The sequence below is a fragment of the Denticeps clupeoides genome, unplaced genomic scaffold (genome assembly GCF_900700375.1).
Source record: "Denticeps clupeoides unplaced genomic scaffold, fDenClu1.1, whole genome shotgun sequence".
NCBI classification, from domain to species: Eukaryota; Metazoa; Chordata; class Actinopteri; order Clupeiformes; family Denticipitidae; genus Denticeps; species Denticeps clupeoides.
The window spans coordinates 57234-79034 of record NW_021629721.1 but is presented as its reverse complement, the minus strand read 5'-3'; the positions used below and the strand labels follow the sequence as shown (position 1 = coordinate 79034).

The 21801-nt window shown below is 47.1% G+C and overlaps 2 protein-coding genes across 2 annotated transcripts; both read right to left on the bottom strand.

Moving 5' to 3' along the window:
* Positions 1-522: 522 nt before the first annotated feature.
* On the bottom strand, positions 523-2006 carry LOC114772591 (complement C3-like). The gene is made up of 5 exons (XM_028965477.1): positions 1779-2006; positions 1536-1648; positions 1001-1084; positions 788-923; positions 523-689 (listed from the first exon to the last, which is right to left on the bottom strand). The coding sequence occupies exons 1-5, from the start codon at positions 1847-1849 to the stop codon at positions 551-553; spliced, it is 543 nt and encodes a 180-aa protein (XP_028821310.1). The 5' UTR covers positions 1850-2006; the 3' UTR covers positions 523-550.
* Positions 2007-2649: 643 nt separating this feature from the next.
* On the bottom strand, positions 2650-20888 carry LOC114772593 (complement C3-like). The gene is made up of 35 exons (XM_028965480.1): positions 20824-20888; positions 19918-20113; positions 17934-18102; positions 17757-17827; positions 17589-17677; positions 17427-17509; positions 17265-17352; positions 16796-16901; positions 16595-16715; positions 16400-16512; positions 14917-15114; positions 12776-12958; positions 12532-12687; positions 12326-12455; positions 12000-12120; positions 11815-11903; positions 11606-11745; positions 10582-10794; positions 9916-9976; positions 9556-9648; positions 8588-8791; positions 8424-8499; positions 8165-8318; positions 7995-8087; positions 7611-7761; positions 6975-7138; positions 6728-6886; positions 5876-5966; positions 5536-5654; positions 5185-5440; positions 5007-5096; positions 3732-3812; positions 3557-3640; positions 2951-3086; positions 2650-2849 (listed from the first exon to the last, which is right to left on the bottom strand). The coding sequence occupies exons 1-35, from the start codon at positions 20886-20888 to the stop codon at positions 2708-2710; spliced, it is 4485 nt and encodes a 1494-aa protein (XP_028821313.1). The 3' UTR covers positions 2650-2707.
* Positions 20889-21801: the final 913 nt, after the last annotated feature.

Below are 21801 nucleotides of genomic sequence, written 5' to 3'. Positions count from 1 at the left end.
TACCACCCGTACTCCTTACTCCTTACTCCAACGTTTTTTGGGTAAATCTGTCACACTTTAACCCTGATGAACACGAAGAAACTCGGCATGGCGTTAACAAACCTTCACAGCGGTCTCTCGTCTTAGCTGTGAATTATAACTGAATTCTATCAGTTACACGGTATTTTACTTCTTATTTTAAATACTTTCATCAGCCCCATTTATCTGCGAACGTGGAACCTCCCATCTCGGACCCGTTAACTCCCATCTTAGGTGCTTTATTGGTTCTAGTAAACATTCCATTCCTGGTACAGCGATATGGCTGAAGGTTCAGTTCTGTTCATCTGGTGTGTGAATGTGTGCGCACACTAAACAAATCGCTAAACTTGCATTTATTCACAGCTTGAGATTTATTCATAACTTCTGCATCCGATGTAGGCAAAAGCAGCAGACGAGTCGTTTTACAACCAATTGAAAAATCTGTTTGGTTTACTTTACAGTTTAATGCAGAAATGTAGCTTGTGCATGTTGGTTAAAACATTTATTCCATTTTTTATAAGCAGGTGGGGCGTCATTCGGGGCAGCCAAAGTCCATGTCCTGCAGGAGCTGCTGCAGACTCTCCAGCCGGGCTTTGTGAGCCGCGCTCTTCCCTTCTTCCTCCGTGGGCCAGTACTCCAGCCAGGTGTGTTCGCCAAACACGTAATGGTAGCTGCCACCACAAAGCACGCGCGGTCGTGAGAGCCACGCCCGCACTCCAGTAAACCAGTAGCAAAAAAAACAAATAAATAAATAAAAAAAGCCACTCGCCTGCCCTTCAACTCTTTGACGCTCTCGGCCTCGCCCATGACCAGGTACGTCTTTCCTGGCTCCAGCTCCAGGTCGGACCTGCAGGCGGAGCGAGAGATGAAGACCCGCTGCTCCCCGTAGGCCTCGGCGTCCGTCCCTGCACGAGATACAAGCCTCCCGTTTCAGCGTGTGTGTGTGTGTGTGTGTGTGTGTGACTGTGGTTGAGAGACATACCGGGCTTCAGAACCTCTTCAACCGTCAGCCTGTAGCCGTCGGTGTGCATGGTCTTCTCGCTGTCCTCCACCCGGACCTTGTACACTGGAAACGAGCGAGAGCGGCTTGGAAATGCAGAAGAGTCTACCTCGGGCCCACCTCGGGCATCTCAGGGGCTTCTTACATTTACATTTACATTTACGGCATTTGGCAGACGCCCTTATCCAGAGCGACTTACAACGTGCTTTCAAGTTACCATCGATGAAGAGATCAATTCCGGTTCACTAGGACCCCAACTATGAATACATCTATTTAATTCACTCTGTTGTAGATTCTGTACACAAAGTTCGACAACAAGAAAATTACAATTTAATCTAAATATTCTTTAAAGAGGAAGGTCTTGAGCTGTCGTTTGAAGGTGCTCAGTGACTGAGCTGTTCTGACCTCGAGGGGAAGTTCATTCCACCACCGAGGGGCCAAGACGGAGAAGAGTCTAGATGAACGTCTTCCTTTTACCTTCAGAGATGGTAACGCTTCTTCTCACGCGTTCACTCACCGTAATCGATGGAGGGCTTGCAGGCCTGGCTGGACAGTGCGCTGATGTCGGAGACGCCCCTCCTCTGCGGACTGCATTTCTCCGGACAGTCGATGCTCGTCGCTGCGGACGACCTGGGACACAACAGCGTGAGACGCGTGGAGCTCGAAAGGAAGCTGGATTGTGCACGAATGTGTGCGTAATGCAACAGTATTTTGCACTTTATTCAAGTCAGTGAAACCTCGTCCCCAGAGACACACTTACGCCTCGGCGGAGAGAGACAGCGCGTGGAGAGCGAGCAGCAGCAGGGTCCACCACACCACAACCCCGTCCATCACGCCGTCAGGCCCCGACTGCCTTCAGGGGGCCAGAAGCACCAGAGTGGTGGAGCTCCGGTGCAGGCCCCGCCCCCTGAATCAGCGGGTTCTTCAGCGAGAGGATCTTAACCGAAGATCTCCGCATGGTCCCATGCGACCGGCGCTGATGCAACTTTCATCATCATTTTCCATCGCGCAAGGCGCCGTACCCCACACACTGACCCCCCCCCCGGGCGCCCGTCATGGCTGCCCACTGCTCGCCGAGGGTGATGGGTTAAATGCAGAGGACACATTTTGTTGTGTCGCCGTGTGCTGCGCTTCGCTTTCGTATCATGCAGCGGGCGGGTACATGCCTACAGAAGCCTGATTCCGGACGAGAGGGAACGGCTGCACGGTGCGAAAGCGAGTCATGCTGACTCCGGCCTACAGGAACCGGCGGGCCTGCCGGGGGCTGATAAGTGACTGGCCTGTGAGGGTGGAGTTACGGCTCGGTGGAGCCATCTAGACAATTTCGACATCTCCGAATCCTGCCTGAACGTCATTGCGCCCGATCCTTCGTGGCTCAACAACGAAATGATGTAATCTGAGATCAGCAGGCAGGTCAACCTTTTCATTACACAGTGTTTCACTGTGTGCACCGTGTGCTGTGCTGCTTTGTATCACATGTGACAATCACTTCATTTTCACTTCAAAACAGATCAATGGCAACCGTGGAAGTGAGCGTTCACCGACTCCAGAAAAGATCCTTTACGGAAACGCCGTAAAAGATGGTGTTCTCTTTGTAGTTTATTTGTAACATTTTTTTTAATTGAGTGCTAATGCTACATAGAGAATGAACAAAATGTAAAAATGTGAATATGGATCGATGTGAAGACTTTAAAAGAGGCAGCCCATCATTTTAATGTATTCAGCAAACGCTTCAATATCTGCTAAGTTCTTCTTTAATGCAGGACTTGCACGCTCCACCTCTGTTGGCCAATATTCAATCCAGGTGGACTCGCTGAGTGAGTACAAGTAACTGTGGAGAGAAGCAAGGACAGAGAGTCACCTGAAAGACAGAATTCCGGTATTGTCCCCAGTTATTCTCCTTCTCCAGGAGTAAAGGAACTCAGTTCACACCTCCCATTCGACTGGACCAGATCCCTGTAGTGGCCCATGAGCAGGTAGGACCTGCCCTTAGTCAGGTCCAGAGTCTGCCTGCAGGAGGGGTGGGCCATGAAAAGACGTACTTTGCCTTGAACCAGACTGTCTGTGCCTGGGGTAAAACGAAACCAGAACCATGACATGAACCCAAACCCAGATCTCCCGGCGTAAAAAATGTAAAACCGGGAATTAAAATAGATGCATTTTGTTCAACAACGTTGTGTCATTGGGTGTGGGCGTGTCTGCCGTGCAGGGTGCACAAGAGCGGCAATCAATCGCAAAGCAATTGACCAACAATTCAAAAAAGGTGGTGGCAGCCTAGAACCAAAAGACCACAAAATCCCAAGTTCAGACCCCCACTTACTACCATCGTGTCCCTGAGCAGGACACTTAACCCTGAGTGTCTCCAGGGGGACTGTCCCTGTAACTACTGACTGTAAGTCTCTCTGAATAAGGGGCGTGTGCTAAATGCTGTAAATGTAAAATGAGTTAAGCAGTGAATGGGAAGTTTTAAAAAAGTAATGAGCTGCGTTTTGAACACTTTTATCGTTGTTCTGTACGGTTTGATACGACCGTCCCTACCTTCTTTCAGCACCTGCTCGACCCTCATGTGGTACGTATCTGTGTGAGCCACCGCCTCTGCCTGTTCATAGGTTACTTTGTAAACTGCAGGGACAGGAGAAGCATCTCGGTTAAATCCGGGCCCGGTGCTGACGCCGCCCGGCTGGGGACAGGTTAATGCCAGCAGGTTATTCACCGTAATCCACGCCCGGCACACAGGCGTTGTCCCTGCGCTCGGCCTGCTGCAAATCCCGCTTCTTCTGTACGCCGCAGCGCGCTGCAGGGGGGGAGAAATTTATTCCGAGATTTTTGTTACATCTCTAACTGACTTCTGCATTTACCTTTAAAATGATGCTACAATTTGGTGTAAATGTTCATTGTAAATGAACATCTCACACAACCAATAACATAAAAAATTGTACAACACTTTTTAAAGGTTTTTCAATCACTTCTACTTGTAACGCCTAGGTACAGGGTACCGGGTCACTGTAGCCCCAATATACCACTATCACCACATATTTCAGTACCATTCGTACGATGCCACCAAGTGCCGATGCTTCTGTTTGTTCTCTCCGAGACACGGAATCAAGCGCACAGACTACTGGCAGACTCCAGCGAAAAGACCACCAGATAAATCCTGGTGGACAGGACGAGGACATAGCATGAAACGAACCCGAGGGTCACCACAGCCACCACCACCATTACAACTACAGCTTCAGGGATCTTCAAATGGACCAGTAGTTTTTCCTTGTGTGCAGAAGGTTCAAGCGTGGGGGGTGTCAACTGTAGGGCCTGTCAAAGCCCATTGAGACATACTGTATGTGATTTTGGGCTATATAAGAAATAAATGTTGTTGTTGTCGTACATCTGGGCTCGGATCAAGGACCCTTTACATGTGAGTAGGCAATAGTTGTTCCTGCAGTGACATGGACGCGCCTTTCCTGAACAGATCCTGACACTTTGCCACATGCTACCTTGTTTTTGTGTTTTCGGTCGTTGCGCTGTTTTCATTTCTGTTAAAATAAATACGTTTTCCGTTCAACCGTTGAGCATTTGCGCCTCTTCTGTCCTTCAACCTTAAAGTTTTAAAGTTTAAAGTGAAGTGATTGTCACATGTGATACACAGCAGCACAGCACACAGTGCACACAGTGAAATTTGTCCTCTGCATTTAACCCATCACCCTGAGTGAGCAGTGGGCAGCCATGACCAGCGCCCGGGGAGCAGTGTGTGGGGACGGTGCTTTGCTCAGTGGCAACTCAGTGGCACCTTGGCGGATCGGGATTCGAACCGGCAACCTTCTGATTACAGGGTCGCTTCCTTAACCGCTAGGCCACCACTGCCCCTTGTGGCACCAACAACAATTAACACTCAAAAGATTGGAAATATTGGTCTGGAGCTCAGAGAACAGATTGGTTTTGTTCGCTTGTTATATATGATGGGACAAATTCGGAATAAAAAAAGAAGACAGACCTTCAACACATCGGCACACATCGCTGTGGCAGATCTTGTTCAGGAGTCCGCCTCCCCTCTGCGGGTGGTAGAACTTTACGCACAGACTCTCTGGAAGGCGTTCAGATCAACGACAGAGATAAACAGCCCGGCAGAACCAGGTCCTCCTGACGCCGAGAAGAGAAGAGGACGGACTGACCAGCCGAGTTGAACCTGCGCACACGGACGGCAGCCGGCTGGAGCAGAGCGACCACCTCCACCACCTTGTGCACCATGAGCCTAAGACGGTGCGTCTCTGCAGAGGACGCCTGGGAGAAGGAAGGAAGAACGTAGAGAACGCAGAAGCAGCAGAAAGATGAAAAAATGAAGCTCTGTACCGTATCGAGGTAGAAGACGAGAGGCGATGCTTCATTCACGTCAGGTCTCTTGACACTGACGCCCTCTAAAGACGACAACTGAGATTGCAAGGAAAAAAAAAGAACTGACATAAAGCATATATCATTTGAACATTTTGAACAATTGAATCATTCCTGTGGCGTTACTGTCGTACTTTAGCTAAATCACCAGCATCCACAACAAATCCGGTCAGCAGCTCAATTTCCAGGACGGAAGTTGTTGCCTGGCGGCCTTCAGACAGGATGCTGAGGGCAGGAGCGGGATTTGATATTTCTGCTGGTAAAAAGCAGGTGAAGATTCTGAAGTGGACTTACGCGACCTCAACGCTGAGAGAGTACGTCTCACTGGCTCCGTCGTACAAAACTGAGATTTAAAAAAAAAAAAAATGTAACAAATGTTTAATAATGTTCGACCATCACAGACTCTTCACCCAGGGCAAGTCAGAGATGAACATTTTTTACATACTAATATGCACCCAGTCGGGTGCAGTTTACCTTCGGACTGCTTCTCCAGAGTCACGTTTAATTTGAAATGTCGGCAGGCCTCCTTCTGATCGTTTTCTACGGCGGAATACGCGACTGTGGCCTAGAAAAACAGGGACAAGCTAAGTGACGATTAACTGCACCGACTTACCTCAACGGCACCAGTATAAGATGGCCCTTTATCTAGAGCGATGTTTACATCGTACTGAAAGCGAAGGAGCTAAAACAGTACGAACATTTAAATAAGTAAAATAAAATAAAATGGATGTGTTGTGTCTCCTTTTCCAACCTTTCAGCAGGGGGGACAAGTAAAGCATGTATTTTATATCATGCTTTGTTCTCAGAATTCTGTGCTCCTTTAATATTATTATTTTTAGAATTATTAAATAAAAATAATCATAATTATTATTAGAATTATGTGCGTATTAACAGTTCCAGTCGTAATAGATACTGAGGTCGTTTCTGTGAAAGCTGGATTTTCCATCCTGATTGGACGACTGACAACAAAGCCCCACAACTGAACAGAGGTGTCCCCCCCAGACACGAGGTTAAAGGGGTCCAGGGTGCAGCCAGACGTGAATTAGAAACCCATTTGTAATATATTGTTGAACTACACTCGGCGTTCAGGGAGGTTTAGTGGTCTGCGATAAAGTGGTCCTCGGCGTGAGAAGGTCTGAGACACTGATCTAGAGTAAGAGCTCGCCGGGTACTCACGGTGAGTGTCGCGAGGCCGGTCCCTCTGGCCGTAACCTCCAAATCCTGATGGTGGGAGGCGGAGAAAGGGAACTGCGAGGGTGGCGGTCAGAAGTAGTTCAGAGTCTGAGCTCGCCGGTGTGTAGGTGGGACGTGAACCGTCCGGGTTACCTGTGTCCATCGGCTCACGAGGGCGTTCCTCCGGTTGAAGGTCCACGTGGTGGGGCGATGCGTTGGACCGGGATCGACGGTGACTTGCAAGCTGACGTTGAGGAGCTCCTTGCCCCGTGTCCTGTACTCTGCCACGGCCTGGTATACGATGAGCGTGGACTGTGGAATTGAATTTTAGAATCAAATTTTACTTTATGAAACAAAAACAATTTTTAATTTTTTTTTACTTTTTTGGACTTCACGCTACCTGAATGGACCCATACATCCCCGCACTAGCTTTCTCGGTGTTCAACCAGCGCACAACCGCGCCAGCCTTTTCAAACTCGTTCGTCTTCAGCAAGGCCAAGAGGGCGTAGGCCGTGGCCTCCAGGGTGAAGGAGTGATCCCCGGGAACCGGCCACACGTTGCCTTCTACGAACCAGCAACAAACAGTGTCAGGGGTCAGGGGTCAGATTGGGATGGGACTTTGTTTTACATTACATCCTTATCCAGCCCTTATCCAGAGTGACTTAAAATCAGTAGTTACAGGGACAGTCCCCCCTGGAGACACTCAGGGTTAAGTGTCTTGCTCAGGGACACAATGGTAGTAAGTGGAGTTTGAACCTGGGTCTTCTGGATCACAGGCGTTACCACCTAGGCTACTACCACCCATTAGTCTTCACGCAGATCTGTGGATCCAACTCTGTGGGTTGACCTGTAGGACCGTGACCCTGAAGGATTACCATCAAAGGTTAAGTTTTGGCTTCTTTTCTCCTTAGGAGGTCGTGTCTGTGTTGTGCCGTTCTGGTGAAAACGGCGTTGCCCGTTTCACCGACGTATTGGGCTTCAGATCGTCTGCAGGTTCATTCAGTGTAAGAAAGCGAACGGAGCCACGCCCGCTTACTGGGTGAGGCGTGCTTCCACAGGAAGTCCTCGCTGAGTCTGCCCGCATTAGCCAATGCGTAGGAAACCATGGCAGCAGGGTATGCGCTGTCCAGCGTGAAGACTCTGAGCTCCAGGTATTGCACGGCTTTCCTCATACCTTCCACGAGGTTCTAGAAAAAGTAAAAAAGCTACGTTTTTTTAAAATTTGCATTTGTGGTAGGCGTGTCTGCAGCAGTTATGGTGCGTTGGGGATGTTGCTCAGCTCCAATTTAACTTCATCCCCTGCCAAATTGCCTTCTAAGGCTAATATTCAGAGTATTTTTTTATGTTTTATGACTTATATTTGGCATAACACTGAGACCTGTCCCGAAGAGCGGAGAATGTACGTGGAGAACATTCTTACGGTTCCAGGACAGAGGTGTTGGCTCTCCTGCATGACCGTGAGGACAAACGCTGTCAGCGAGGCGTCCGTGTCCTTCCTGCTCCATATCCTGCCCTGATTACACAAGCCAGGCTGTCAGAAAAACTGACTGACGGTTTCAGAAAACACGGCCTTGAATCTACACAACGTACCAGGGCAAACACAGCGGGGAACAACTCTCTGAAGCTCCCATCAGTCTGCTGTGTTTTCAGGAGGAGCCACCTGAGGGCGCCGCAGACCACGTTCGTTTCTACGGGCGTGACGTCTCCGGCCAGGGTGAATATTTTAACAACGTATGCGGTCAGCCTCCAATCAGACATGGAAACATATGCGTCAGTTTTTAAAGACCTGGGATAATGTGAGAAGTTTCAGGACCACAGGTTCTGGGAATTATTGGTGGTAGAGGCTCACCAAGTGCTACTGGGTCTCGTCATAAAAACACCAAACGAGCCATCTGGTCTGAGGTGCGTCAGCTGTCTCTGGTAACCTGAGAGAAGAAAAAGAATCTCAGATCCTCCAGGGTGTCTCCAAACTCGGACGAATGATTGCAGCTTTGACCTCCTTCCATCGCTCACCTGTGCTGATGTACTCGACTGCTGCGGCACGCTTCTCCATCCCTACTTCATCCCATTGGTTAGTTCTGTCCATGTAGTGGGCAGCGGTGAGTGGCAGTGTCATGGTCAGCATGTTCTCCAGACTGTTCCCACCAGGTTGAAATAGGAAAGCGCTGAGGGACTCCCCCCTGAAGGTCTTCTCCATGATTCGACTCAAATCTTGGCCTTGCAGACGAAGCAAAAAACAGAAAAGAACTTGTAGCAACTTAAAAAGGTTCAGCAAAAGTGAAACTCGTTTCTGACTGATTGCCACATCACCATTTTGTGAGTAGCCATAACAGGTCAAGGGGACCTCAGTGCACCTTAGCGGTTCAGGCGGTTATGAGTATGCTTCCTTACCTGCTAGGACACGCCCCCCCCAAAACAGACAACCCAATGTGGGGCACAAGCCGCCAAAACCTGGGTTTGCATTGTATTTACTCTACTTTCGGTGGATCTCATTGTGGCCATTTTCTGACCTGCAGGACACATGGTTGTCTATGAGGGTTCGGCTCGCTTTTCAGAAAGCACTGTAAGATGGGACATCACCTCTTTGTTCTCCATAACTTTGTCAAATGGCCAGGGGAAGGCTGTTTGACAAAGGTATGGAGAACAAAGAGGTGATGAACCTCTACTCAAGACAAAAGTGCACGGGTGATGGTTAAAAGCAGAGGACACATTTTGTTGTGTCACCGTGTGCTGTGCTGCACTTCACGTGTGTATATATATATATATATATATATATATATATATATATATATATATATATATATATATATATATATATATATATATATATATATATATGTATGTATGTATGTATATATATATATATATATATATATGTATATATATATGTATATGTATATGTATATGTATATATATCAGTAAGCACTGAGTTTTTTTCTTCAGTATATCTGCTGAAGGACAATGTTGTCGTGATGAATTACCTTCCACTCGGATGTGAACACTGGCCGGTGTGTGCAGCATGCGGCCCACCACGTCAGACCACCGGATTGTCACCAACTCTGTCTGAATGCCACCTTTCCCAAACCCAAATATCATAAACACACACAGTAGCGCAATATGTGAAAAAGCTCCATACAACTACGTTACACATGCGAAACGACATTTTTCATTTACAGCATTAATCAGACGCCCTTATCCAGATTGACTCACAACCAGTAGTGACAGGGACAGTCCCCCTGGAGACACTCAGGGTTAAGTGTCTTGCTCAGGTGTATTGACCAATAGGCTACTACCACCTAATATGGTATCTGCTAAGAAAAAAGATGGAAAATCAAACTTGCCATATTTTACTGGGTTCAGCAAGATCTTCTTCACAACCGTGCTTCTCAGCAGGCCTTCCGGCTAAAAACAAATGTGAGAAACAAAGAAGTGTTGTTTTTGTCAACAACATTTTTTTCGGACAGAATCGAGATGAGACGTAAATGAAACATAAATGCTGCTTATATGACGATAACTATAACGAAATACATCATGTAAAATTGATGACGAATAAAGACTATGGTTTACAAAATAAAAACTATAGAAAACATCTCTTTTGGTTACTAAGAGCAATATAAGTTATTTTCTTTTGTTTAATAACAATCTTATTATGCAATATTTCTTGTTCCTGTTTCTCCCATCCGGTTCCAAAGATGCCCTTAAATTCCTCAATTCCTGTTTGTGCATTATTTAGATTTCAGAATGCTCATGGTGGGTCGTAGATATATTATAGTTGGTGAGCGGATAGTCGGTAGACAAAGACGAAGAGACTGTTGGTCACTTTCTTTACAATTAAGTGTCTCGATGAAGCATTTTCTGACTAAAATAAGACTAAAATGCTCTGACTTTTAGTTGACTAAACTTTGACTAAAATGAAATGAGTGTGGACATGACTAAGACTAATAAAAACTAAAATGACAATTTGACAAAGACTCATGTTGCTTTAATGGTTAAAAATCAGGCCTCACCTGCACATAGAGGTCCTTCCTCACACCATCATATAAGATTAAGTTGTAGCCAACTGCCTTGACCTCCACCGTGTGCTTCCCCAGTTCCAAAGGGGCGATCACGAAGGGCACGGCATAGGAAGAGTTGACCTTTACCTGGACCACCTGGTAGTTACGGTCTACCGGGCTGGCGGCGGTGCACATGTCCCTCTTTCTCGTCAGCTCCACTCGCACCTTTCAGAAGAACATGCAGTCAGCTCAGATCCAGAAGAACTGAGAGCTGGTTCTGAAGTGCTTCTCGCTGTGTTCCATGTATGAACTGGTTAAAATTACAATTACCGTTGCATTCAGCTTTTGCTTTGTCTTTTGATATATAAAATCACACATAAGTCATTAATTTATTGGTTTAGTCCAATTCATGCTACCATGGACATGATGGGGAACGTTGCGACTTTTTCAGACTAAGCAAATGAAGCTGCAAATGAAAGGGTGGTAGCAGCCTAGTGGGTAACACTTAACATAACTTACTACCATTGTGTCCCTGAGCAAAAACACTTAATCCCGAGTGTCTCCAGGTCCCTGTCCGTGTAACTACTGATTGTAAATTGCGCCCGATAAACACTGTAAATTTAAACCTGGGGCGTGGATAAACGGATGCAACGTAATGTAACAGAATCAAAATCTATGTTGGCAAATACAACGATCACGGAAATCAATCTGAATTATTTAAACTGAAAGTGAAGCGATTGCCACTGTGAAACACTGCAGCACAGCACACGGTGACACAAGGAAACGTGTCCTCTGCTTTTCACCCTTGGTGAGCAGTGGGCAGCCATGCTTTGCTCGGTGGCACCTCACTATTGGCCCCTATCATGGCTGCCCACTGCTCACCAAGGGGTGATGGATAAAAGCAGAGGACACATTTCGTTGTGTCACCGTGAGCTTTGCTGCTGTGTTTCACAACGACAATCACTTCACTTCCCCTTAAAATGAGAACAGAGCCGTATTTCATCTTGTCCACAGTGTGTGTGTGTCGGTGTGAAACCTTCATGTCCTCGTCCCCATAGTTGTAGAGAACGGCTTTCATTTCCAGCTGCTCGTAGCGCTTGGCAACGTACGGTAGAACCAGGTGTACGAAGAAGTCCTTCATGGTGCGGACCTCCAACGGTTCTGCCACACAGATACCTGCCCGGGAGCGGGAAGCATGTCACCCGCCGTCTCATTCGTCCTACAGTAGGCGAGTGCGGCTGTTACCGTGACTTCCGGAAACGCTGACAGCAGAGATCTCCGAGCTGGTGATGGAGCGGTGTAGAAAAAGCCGCTTGCTGACAGAGGTGGCGTTGCTGGCGAGAGGACGGATAGAGAGTTGAGAAGGAGAATGGAGCGACGGAGTAATGGAGGGACTGATGGGAAAGAGGGAGAGCGCGCAGAAACCTCACCAGGGTCTGTACCGGCACTCAGGAAGCACCTGCTCGTCCCAGAGCCAGGCCTCCTCTGACTGATAACGGGAATTCATGTATTCCAATATGTCCAAGATGTCGTCCATGTCCTCATCCTGACCTGCAGTAAAAAAAAAACAAAAAACTGCACTGTTGGATGTTGTCATATTTTGACAAGTCCAGTTTTAAAATGATGTTTCGTACCTTCTGCTGATCTTCGATTTCTTTTTACTGGAGATTCACAGGTGGACTCTGAAATGTTTTCATGAAATAAGTCTAATAGGATTTCAATACATGCCCCAAATAAGCTCCGTGTCCTGTTGTACCTGTCCGGATGGACGTTCCTCCGGCAGTGCTGGACTCAAACAGCAGCCCGGCATCGTAGAAAACGCCCATGCTGTCCTTCCCGCTGCCAGCAGTGCAGCCAGGGTCCCGGCTCTCGATCGCGTCCCAGATCTGAAGGTGGACACGACCACGGGTTAGTGGGAAGACATTTCTAACGGATCTGCCGGAACCGCGCGGAACGTGCCACCTTGGTCTGAGTGAGTCTGTGTGGGTCACCGCGGGGGCCGACTCCTTTGTCGACAGCAAACAGGAACACTTTTGCACCAGGGTCCCCGGCTATAGATAAAGACAAAGGGGACCCGGGGTTGGAGACAGAGCGATGTCTTTCTTTGGTCAGCTTGAGCTGAAAAAAAGGGACGAGCAAAGGGCCAATGTTGGAGAAGTGGCAAACGGAACCACAAACCAGTCATCAGGTGGAGCTGCGAACCTACCGTCCCCATGCACGTGTCCTTCACATCCACCCAGACGGAGTTGGACGCCACCTCCGAGGAGCCTGTGTGGTAATAGGCCACGACGCGGAAGGAGGGGACCATGTCCTTAGTCACTTGTAGCGTCCAGAACACTTTGTTTCCTCTCAACCTCTCAACGTGGTAGATCTGTCCTTTGTTCAGAATCTAACAAAGGCAAGAAGATGAAAAAGATATCATCCTGTTTTAACTGTCCAACGGTCCCTTTTTAGCGAGGACGTTTCATATTCTGGGATGAATTGGCAATTTTTATCCCACTTCCTACCACTGTTTCCAAAAGCATGGCACTAAACCCTGATTGTAAGCTGCTGTGATGCTGTGAATATCAATTGGCAGCTGATATCAGCTTTTACGTTGCCTCGTCCAAAATGGCCTTTAAAACATAATAGTGCAATTATAGAGCAATTTAATATAGATTATGTTGCATTTGGTGATACAGAACAAAACTTTGTACCTCCGGACCCCTCATACGCTGTTACTTTTTTCTCTATACATGTTACCTTTAGGTGACGTCATCCGCAAACACGGTATTAGCTTTCATTGCTACGCTGACGACACACAGCTGTATCTGTCAGCAATGCCAGATCAGAGGCAGCAGCTGAACAGAATAGAGAATTGTCTGTAGGACATTAGACAGTGGATGCTCACCAACTTTCTCCTGTTAAACCCTGACAAGGTAAGCTGGCTGACTACATCATAACCCTGGATAGCCTTTCTATTTCACCATCATTGATGCAGGTCTCTCATTCAATTCGCACGTAGACAATGTCACTAGGATAGCATTCTGAAATGATTGAAATGATAAGAAATATCATTTCAATGCATGATGCAGAAATGTTGGATGCATTTATTACATCAAGGTTAGATTACTGCAATGCATTACTGTCTGGATGCTCTAGTAGGTGCATGAGTAAACTCCAGCTAGTACAGAATGCTGCAGCCAGAGTTCTAACCAGAACCAGGAAATTTGACCACATCACCCCAGTCTTACAATCACTGCACTGGTTACCCATCAAATTTAGGATTGACTACAAAATCCTACTTTTAACCTATAAAGCTCTAAATGGTCTCGCCCCACAATACCTGAGTGAACTTTTGGTTCTTTACGAACCGCCACACCCCCTTCGATCAATGGGTGCGGGGTCACTACTGGTACCAAAGGTGCAGAAGGTCACAGCTGGGAGCAGATCCTTCTCCTATAGAGCTCCGCAGTTGTGGAACAGCTTGCCTGTCAGTGTCCGGGATTCAGACACAGTCTCAGTGTTTAAATCCAATCTCAAAACCTATCTGTTTTCTCTGGCTTTTTGCTAAAGTCCTAGACCCTCATTTCACTTCACTTTGACGCAGTGTCAATTATAAAGTCCAGTTTATCACAGAGTCCCCCTGTTAGACACAGACAGAGTTAAATTCACCCTAGTTAGGCTGTCCTAGTTAGGGTACCGGGCCACTGTAGCACCAATATACCACTATAACCACATATTTCAGTATCGGTCATACAGCCCAACCGTCTGCCGCTGCTTCTGTTTGTTTTATCTGAGACACGGAATCAAGCACCCAGACTACTGGCAGACCCCAGTGATCAGACCAGCAAATAAATCCTGGTTCCTGACAACTGCTAAACAAGGACATACCATGAAACAAACCAGAGGGTCACCACAGCCACCACCACCATTACAACTACAGCTATAGGGATCTTCAAATGGACCAGTAACATCATTATGGACACGTAATCTAGACCATGACACTGACTACATCCTGGACTTCTCCAACCCTACAACTGTAGGACTTATCATTATATCATATCCAACCCTGCACTGACACCATTTGCAGGCTCACTCTACCCTGGAAGGGGGTCCCTCTCTGTATCACTCCTTCCCAAGGTTTCTTCCTTTCTTTTTTTTCTCTCTCCTAGAGTTTTTTTGTGTGGAGTTTTTCCTTGTGTGCAGAAGGGTCAAGTGTGGGGGGTGTCAACTGTAGGGCCTGTCAAAGTCCATTGAGACATACTGTATGTGATTTTGGGCTATATAAGAAATAAATGTTGTTGTTGTTGTTGTCATTGCTTTGTCTACCAGTCTGCATGAAGCTGTTGGCAGTCAGGCACCCACCAGACAGGTCATTTCGTGGTCCGCGGGCCCGTCACCCCGTGTCATGGTGACCAGGACATCCTCTCCGATCGCCACTTCCGCAGCATCCGCGCTCATGTGCAGGAAGCTCCCGGATCCTTTTGCAGTCTGGAAGGCCTGAAACGTCATCTGTGCCTCAGCTTGCCTGGCATCCGGGAGCCCGGGAGCTTTGGTTCTCGCCTGCGAGGGAAACACAAAGCTGACCGCTCCTGGCACGCCGATGATGGGGAGCAGCGTGTGGGACCTCAGCGGCACCTTGGTGGCTCGGGATTAACCTAGCGGTTAAGGCCTACCGTAATCAAAAGGTTGCCGGTTCGAATCCCGATCCGCCGAGGTGCCACTGAGCAAAGCACCGTCCCCACACACTGCTCCCCGGGCACCTGTCATGGCTGCCCACTGCTCACCAAGGGTGATGGGTTAAATACAGAGGACACATTTTGCTGTGTCACCGTGTGCTGTGCTGTTGTGTCGACAGCAAACAGGAACACTTTTGCACTTTCACTTTCAATCACTCTGGACTCTTTGCACAAAATCACTCTGCACAAAATCTCTGCTCTTTTTACTCTTTGCAAAAAATCTTTATACATTGACTTTCACTCATTTGCACACCATATTTTATGTTAAGGACATGAAAGTGTAATATTTGGTTATGTTTGCAATATTTGCAACATTTGCAATACTGTGGTCTGTAGTAGTCGCTAAAAGCATTTCACTGCATATCATACCGTGTACGACTTTGTCTGTGACAAATAAAATTTGAATTTGGCACCAGGGTCCACGGCTCTAGATAAAAACTAAGAGGACCGCGGGGTTGTAGACAGAGTGGTAACTGGGAGCGCACATGGGATCTTCTCAAATACAGGGCATCCGTAAAATATTCATCACTTTTTTCACATTTTGTTACGTTACAGCCTTACTCCACAATGGATTGAATGGTCCCCAATGGATCCACAATGGTAACACACTCGCCTATGAACCAGAAGACCCAGGTTCAAACCCCACTTACTACCATTGTGTCCCTGAGCAGGACACTTAACCCTGAGTGTCTCCAGGGGGGGACTGTCCCTGTAACTACTGATTGTAAGTCGCTCTGGATAAGGGCGTCTGGTAAATGCCGTAAATGTACTTGCGGTTTTGGCTAATTTATTGAGGCAGAGGCCGGAGGCCGTACCCATATCAGCAGCGGTGACGCTCCCTCCTGCGTGTTGACGGCCAGTCTCGCCAGGCCACTTTCCTCCGTGACCCCACGCACTTCCACAGCACCGGCTCCGGCTCCGGCCTCGACAGCAACCCCTCCGGCCGGTGAGAGGTCGGCGTTCCTCACGGAAAGCTTGGTTTTGGGCCATCGGTGTATTTATTGAGATGTTTCATTTTGAAATATGGAGAGAAACAGGAGAAAGAAATGAATCCCATTTCAAATACGTTAAAAATAAATAAAAATAAAATAAACACGTCACTAAATTACCGTTATAGATAAGGGGCTTCCTGGCTTGAAGAACTTGGGGGTTCCACTGAAGTGAATGCGGTATGGTGACGCGATGATCTGAACCGTCTCCTGCGCCTCCACAATTTCACGGCCTGAGGGAGACATCAGCGGTCCAGAGGTGGACATTAACATAGAAAAGACGAACTGGGAGCTAGATGAGCCGCGCTGCAGTACCTGCGTCGGCCACAACGCTAGCAGAGATGTGTATGGAGGAGTAGAGCAGCCAGTTCACATCTGGGAAGGTCTGCAGGATCTGCTCTCTCCTCAGCACAGCCTCGCCTCTGCCACGGCGGATCTGCAGCCACGCCTCATTAGCACTTGGAAGCCCATGCGGCGGAACAGTTTTGGGTTTTGGACCGTTTCTGAGGTTCTTACCTCTATTCTTTGTGGTGCATCTTGCAGATCCATTCTCTTATTGTCTTTTGTCAGAAGCCCGAACACCACGAACCCCACTGCTTCCACATCCTTGCCAAATAAAAACCTGGAGATAATATGGAGAATATAGTTGTTAGACGAAAGACAAAAAGCTCAAATGGTTTTGATGTTATGCTAAAGTCCAGAAACATGTGTCCTTCACATCCAGGCCGACGGAGTTGGACAAAGATCAAATGCATAAGCAATAAACAGTTGACAATTGACAATCTGCAAAATGTTGACATTTTGCAAATTTATTAACGAAGAAAGCCTGAAATATCACATGGTCCTACGTATTCAGAGCCTTTGCTGTGACACTCATATATTTAAATCGTGTGCTGTCCATATCTTCTGATCCTCCTTGAGATGGTTCTACAATTCTGTATTTACATTCATGTTTACTGTGTATGGTGTTAACGTCTAATCTCACCGGGCCATGATATTAACCCTGAGCTCCTCATCATCAATAGAGAAGAACGTTTTTCTGGGACTCAGTCTCACTTGGAAGTGTTGTGGCCCTGTAGAAGCAGTATTACATGAAGAAAATACACGACTTTTTACTGTACATGTGTGGAGTTGGGACAAGACTCACGGTTGCCTCTGACCACAAATTTGGATGTGAAGCTTAACTGCAGACTGTTCTGGAACCTGGTCACTATCTTCCACACCCCAAAGCTGAAAGGTCAAACATTGCAGCAGTTGAACATGCTCAGAATGGCCTGAGAAGGTCACCTAAATAAAAAAAAAAGCCCACCTGATTGCTTCAGGAACTCTGTAAGCCCCTGAGCCCATTCCACTCTCGACACTGATGACTTCCTGCTTCACAATGGTTCCACCAGGGCTCTTGAAGACAAACTAACCAGTTACCACTGAATCTACGGTGCAACGTGATGTCCTTTCTTTTCTGAGCGAAAGTACTCACCACCATTTCTACTACAACATTCTTATCCAGAGGTTGTAGACCAGGACTCAGGCAGAAGATTTTGTATCGGACTGGAGGTAAACACATTTACAAGCTAGATAGTTTCTATTTATCTCCATACAACACTGGAGACACTAGTCTTGGCTGGTAAAAATAAAGAAAAGGTTGGAATAAAACCTGTGCTTGAAGGAGAATACGCCATCTTGTCTGTCTGAACAAACATGTATCCTTGTTGGAAGGACACAAGAACCACCTTCTCCAAAAGATGGTCGGGGAACTGGGCCTGCAGGTAAACATACTGGTTCTCTGTGGTGTCCTCATCGAAACTGGGGGCTCCTCCAGGAACCTGTTGAGAAGCATCTGCACATTTACATTTACAACATGTTGGAAAATGTATATACGTTATCATGCTATTACCTTTTATTACCTTTTTGACATATATGTATTAAACTGTATTAATCTTTTTAATATGCGCACTATATTTAATCATTAGTCTCTTGGATGAGAAACTGGTGGGCTAAAGGTTGTTTGCAGAACAGAATGACCACGACTTGATAAGAGGAGGCCTGCAGCCGCGGAGAAGCAAGAAAACAAGAAGACCTTGCGATGGAGCGTCTACCAAGAGACAACCCTACATGCAAATTATAAGCTTGGTGTGATCCTGTGATGAATGTACCGCCCTGTATAAAATAAAAAGAGAGGAAGCGGAAGAGACGGCAGAGCATTTAGAGGCATGCTGTATTGCGCGTCTCTGATCGCTCTCCTTGCAAGTAAAAAGAACTCAACTTGTGTCATTTCTCTCTGGTTTATATGTGTTGGAACGACGTATAACTCTAACACAACATTTACCAGACGCCCTTATCCAGAGTGATTTACAATCAGTAGTTACAGGTACAGTCCCCCCCCAGAGCAACTTAGGGTTAAGTGTCTTGCTCAGGGACACAATGGTAGTAAGTGGGATTTGAACTTGGGTCTTCTGTTTCATAGGCGAGTGTGTTACCCACTAGGCAACTACCACTACACTTAACACCTTGCTGCCTGAAAGTGTTTAACATTAATTTATCCAGCAATGGGTGAAAAATAACAAAAGCATGTAGCCCAGATCTTAAACATTTTCAAAATGGGGCCCCTTTTAAGTGGTACTGCTACAGTGTCATTGCCAGCAAAGGGGGTCCTACAAGGGGTACTGACACAGCAGCAGCGCCAGCACTGTGATTCAATGGAATCTTAAACCAGCCACTTCATTAGGATGCCAATCAGCCACATTATTAAGACCTCCCGGTCCTTGGGCCACTTTATTACGGACGCCTGATCCTTCGGCCACTTTATTAGGAACGCCCGGTCTTTCGTCTCTGGCTAGGATGGCCGGAGTACTGTCCTTGAGAGTTGATTGCGCCATGGCCCGATGAGGTACATTGAAAGGATGATCCACGTGACGATGGAGGTCCCAAGAAGTGGGACCGGCCATGGGAGGGGTTGAGGGAGGAGAAGCTACAAGTCAACGTCAGTGACAATGAGGCGGATTGGTGGATGAATGTTCCACAGATACAACCTTCTCTGTGGGAAGTGGGTCCCATTGGAGGAAGTTGAGAGCAGTGTTGAGGGTAAGCTGTGTAGAGGGTGACAGGTGGAGGAAGAAAGTTATGTGTTGTCGATCTTGGAGGAGGTTGCCTTTCATTCTTCAGTGAAGTGTAAGCTCTACCAGAGGTCCGGAGCACAGAAGAAGCGCCAGAGCCATCCTCTGCAAATTTGCCTTCCCGGCAACCCCCAGTCCCTGCCTCCTGGCCCTGTGCCTGCAGGTGGCACATCAGTGCAAGCAGGACTGAAAAGGGTCGGGTGTAACTTACACGCTCCCCTGACAGCTAGCAGCAATGATCCTGTGCCACTAGAGGGCAGCAAGAGCATGTCTGGTAGCCGCCAAGCACCCAAAAGAGTGGAGGAAAAGTGTCATGGCTGCCCACTGCTCACCAAGGGTGATAGTTAAAAGCAGAGGACACGCTTTGTTGTGTCACCGTGTGCTGTAGTGTATCTCAATGACACTAACTTCACTTTCACTTTCAGCTGCGTAGCATAACAGCATTGTTACATCCCGAGTTTGTCTTTACCACCATGTGTTGTGAACATGATGATTACAGGTGGTCTGCAGGCTGGAGTCACTCACAGTTATCTTTATCAGAGCTTGGTTTTGGTTAGTTGCTTTCAGGGTTACAGTCTTCCTGACCAGATCCTTCTTCTTGCCTGGGTAGTCCTTCACCATGACTGTGACGTCCAGCCCAGGTCCTGCGTAATCCTGGGCCTCCACAAACACTCTCTCCAATGACCCCACCCTCAAGATGTTTGGAGACAACATGATGTAGCTGAGGAGTGAAATGCGGAATAATGCCAGATCAATCCCTGTTTCATATTACAGCACAATTACTTACAAATACAGTATTCTATAAAGACATCATGCTGTCTTTTAAAGTGAAGTGATTGTCACATGTGATACACAGCAGCACAGCACAGTGAAATTTGTCCTCTGCATTTAACCCATCATCCTGAGTGAGCAGTGGGCAGCTATGACAGGCGCCCGGGGAGCAGTGTGTGGGGACGGTGCTTTGCTATTGTATTGCTGCTCAGAGGACAACAGATATATGGTTGATGAATTTGTCGCCTCTTTTTTTAACCTTCATGGCGGTTTTTTTTCACTCTTCTCATCATCATCATCAACATCACTCCACTTTTGTTTATTACATAACCACATAGGTGTTATTTCCTGTTTCTTCTTCAGTTTTGTTCTGTAATGTAAAAGCCTACAGTAGGTGTGACCAAACCTTTGCTTAGAAAATAAATGAGTCACGTTCATATATGACATCAGCAACCCCACCTTCATCAGGTGGGGAACAAAAGAGAGCTAGAAATGAAATGCAGGCTGCATTCGACAGGAACCAGACAAATAACCTCTAGCTGAATATTTCAAATATTCTGTGGGACAGTTTTTTTTTTTGTGGTCATCAGCAGAGATGGTGAAGAAATCGCCGTGAGGACCATTTCGTGTCGTGTTGTGCACGCCGATCGGTCTACTTACAGAGGCTCACACTCTGAGAGTGTGGGGGGCGACAGAAGCACAACGAGCCACCACACCGAACGCATCCTGACGTCCTCCTGCTCTGGCCTCTGGTCCCGGCTTCTGCTGTTTGTGCTTCTCACAGCTTACTGTAGGGTCTCCACCGGACAGCAGTGGGATTTCCAGCCAGTGTAGAAAAAAACTTGATCTCATCCCAGATCTCACTCGAGATGATACTCAGTTGCTCAACACAATACTCAAACAAAGTAGCACATGGTGCGGTTCAAAGGTCAATGTTCAAACCATTGTGAGCTCAAACAGACAACACGAGCGGGAAGAGGTGGACTTGCCGGTGTATTTTGGATCGTTGTCCTGCTGCAGAACACAATTTCTTATCAGCTTGAGGTCACCAACAGATGGCTGGACATTCTCCTCCAGGATTTTTTTTGGTAGGAAACAGAATTCACGGTTCCATTTAATCACAGCAATTCTTCCAGGTTCTGAAGCAGCAAAACAGCCCCTGACCATCACACTGCCACCGCCTGTCGTGACCGAATCTTTGGACGTTGTCAGGATTGGCTGCAGCTGGAGACATCACCAGCCGCCCTTTTTTAGTGAACTCTTTTGTGAACCTGACCGTCGTTGTGTACCTGGCAAATGTTAGATGAGTTCTGAGCTCTGGCAATTGCCACACGCCTGGTTTTCATCCTCCCCGTTATTCCCCCTGTTTTCAGCCATCGCGCCGTGTTTATTTGTGTCTGTTAATAAATCCTTGTTTATCGAATGTTCCGTCTCCGGTATTACTTACATCGTCAGCTCGCCGACGTGACAGACGTGGACACTGGTGGATCTGTTATTCGCTCGGCATTTTGGTCCAGTCTCTTTCTTATTCTGGAGCCATGAACACTGATGCAAGCGAGGCCTGAAGTTCTGTTTTTAGAAATGGCTTAATAACAAAAATGTAGATAGATCTCAATTACTTTTTTTTCTATTTGCTCC

Excerpts from the sequence above, each read along its gene's own strand:
- LOC114772593 (XM_028965480.1), bottom strand. The coding sequence starts at position 20,888 with ATGCGTTCGGTGTGGTGGCTCGTTGTGCTTCTGTCGCCCCCCACACTC. Across the intron at positions 17,828-17,933 it reads GTATTCTCCTTCAAGCACAG|TCCGATACAAAATCTTCTGC; the intron begins GTTTTATTCCAA and ends GTTTACCTCCAG. Across the intron at positions 8,792-9,555 it reads TGTTCACATCCGAGTGGAAG|GCCAAGATTTGAGTCGAATC; the intron begins GTAATTCATCAC and ends TTCGTCTGCAAG.
- LOC114772591 (XM_028965477.1), bottom strand. The coding sequence starts at position 1,849 with ATGGACGGGGTTGTGGTGTGGTGGACCCTGCTGCTGCTCGCTCTCCAC. Across the intron at positions 1,085-1,535 it reads CAAGCCCTCCATCGATTACG|TGTACAAGGTCCGGGTGGAG; the intron begins GTGAGTGAACGC and ends GCTCGTTTCCAG. Across the intron at positions 690-787 it reads GTCAAAGAGTTGAAGGGCAG|CTACCATTACGTGTTTGGCG; the intron begins GCGAGTGGCTTT and ends TTGTGGTGGCAG.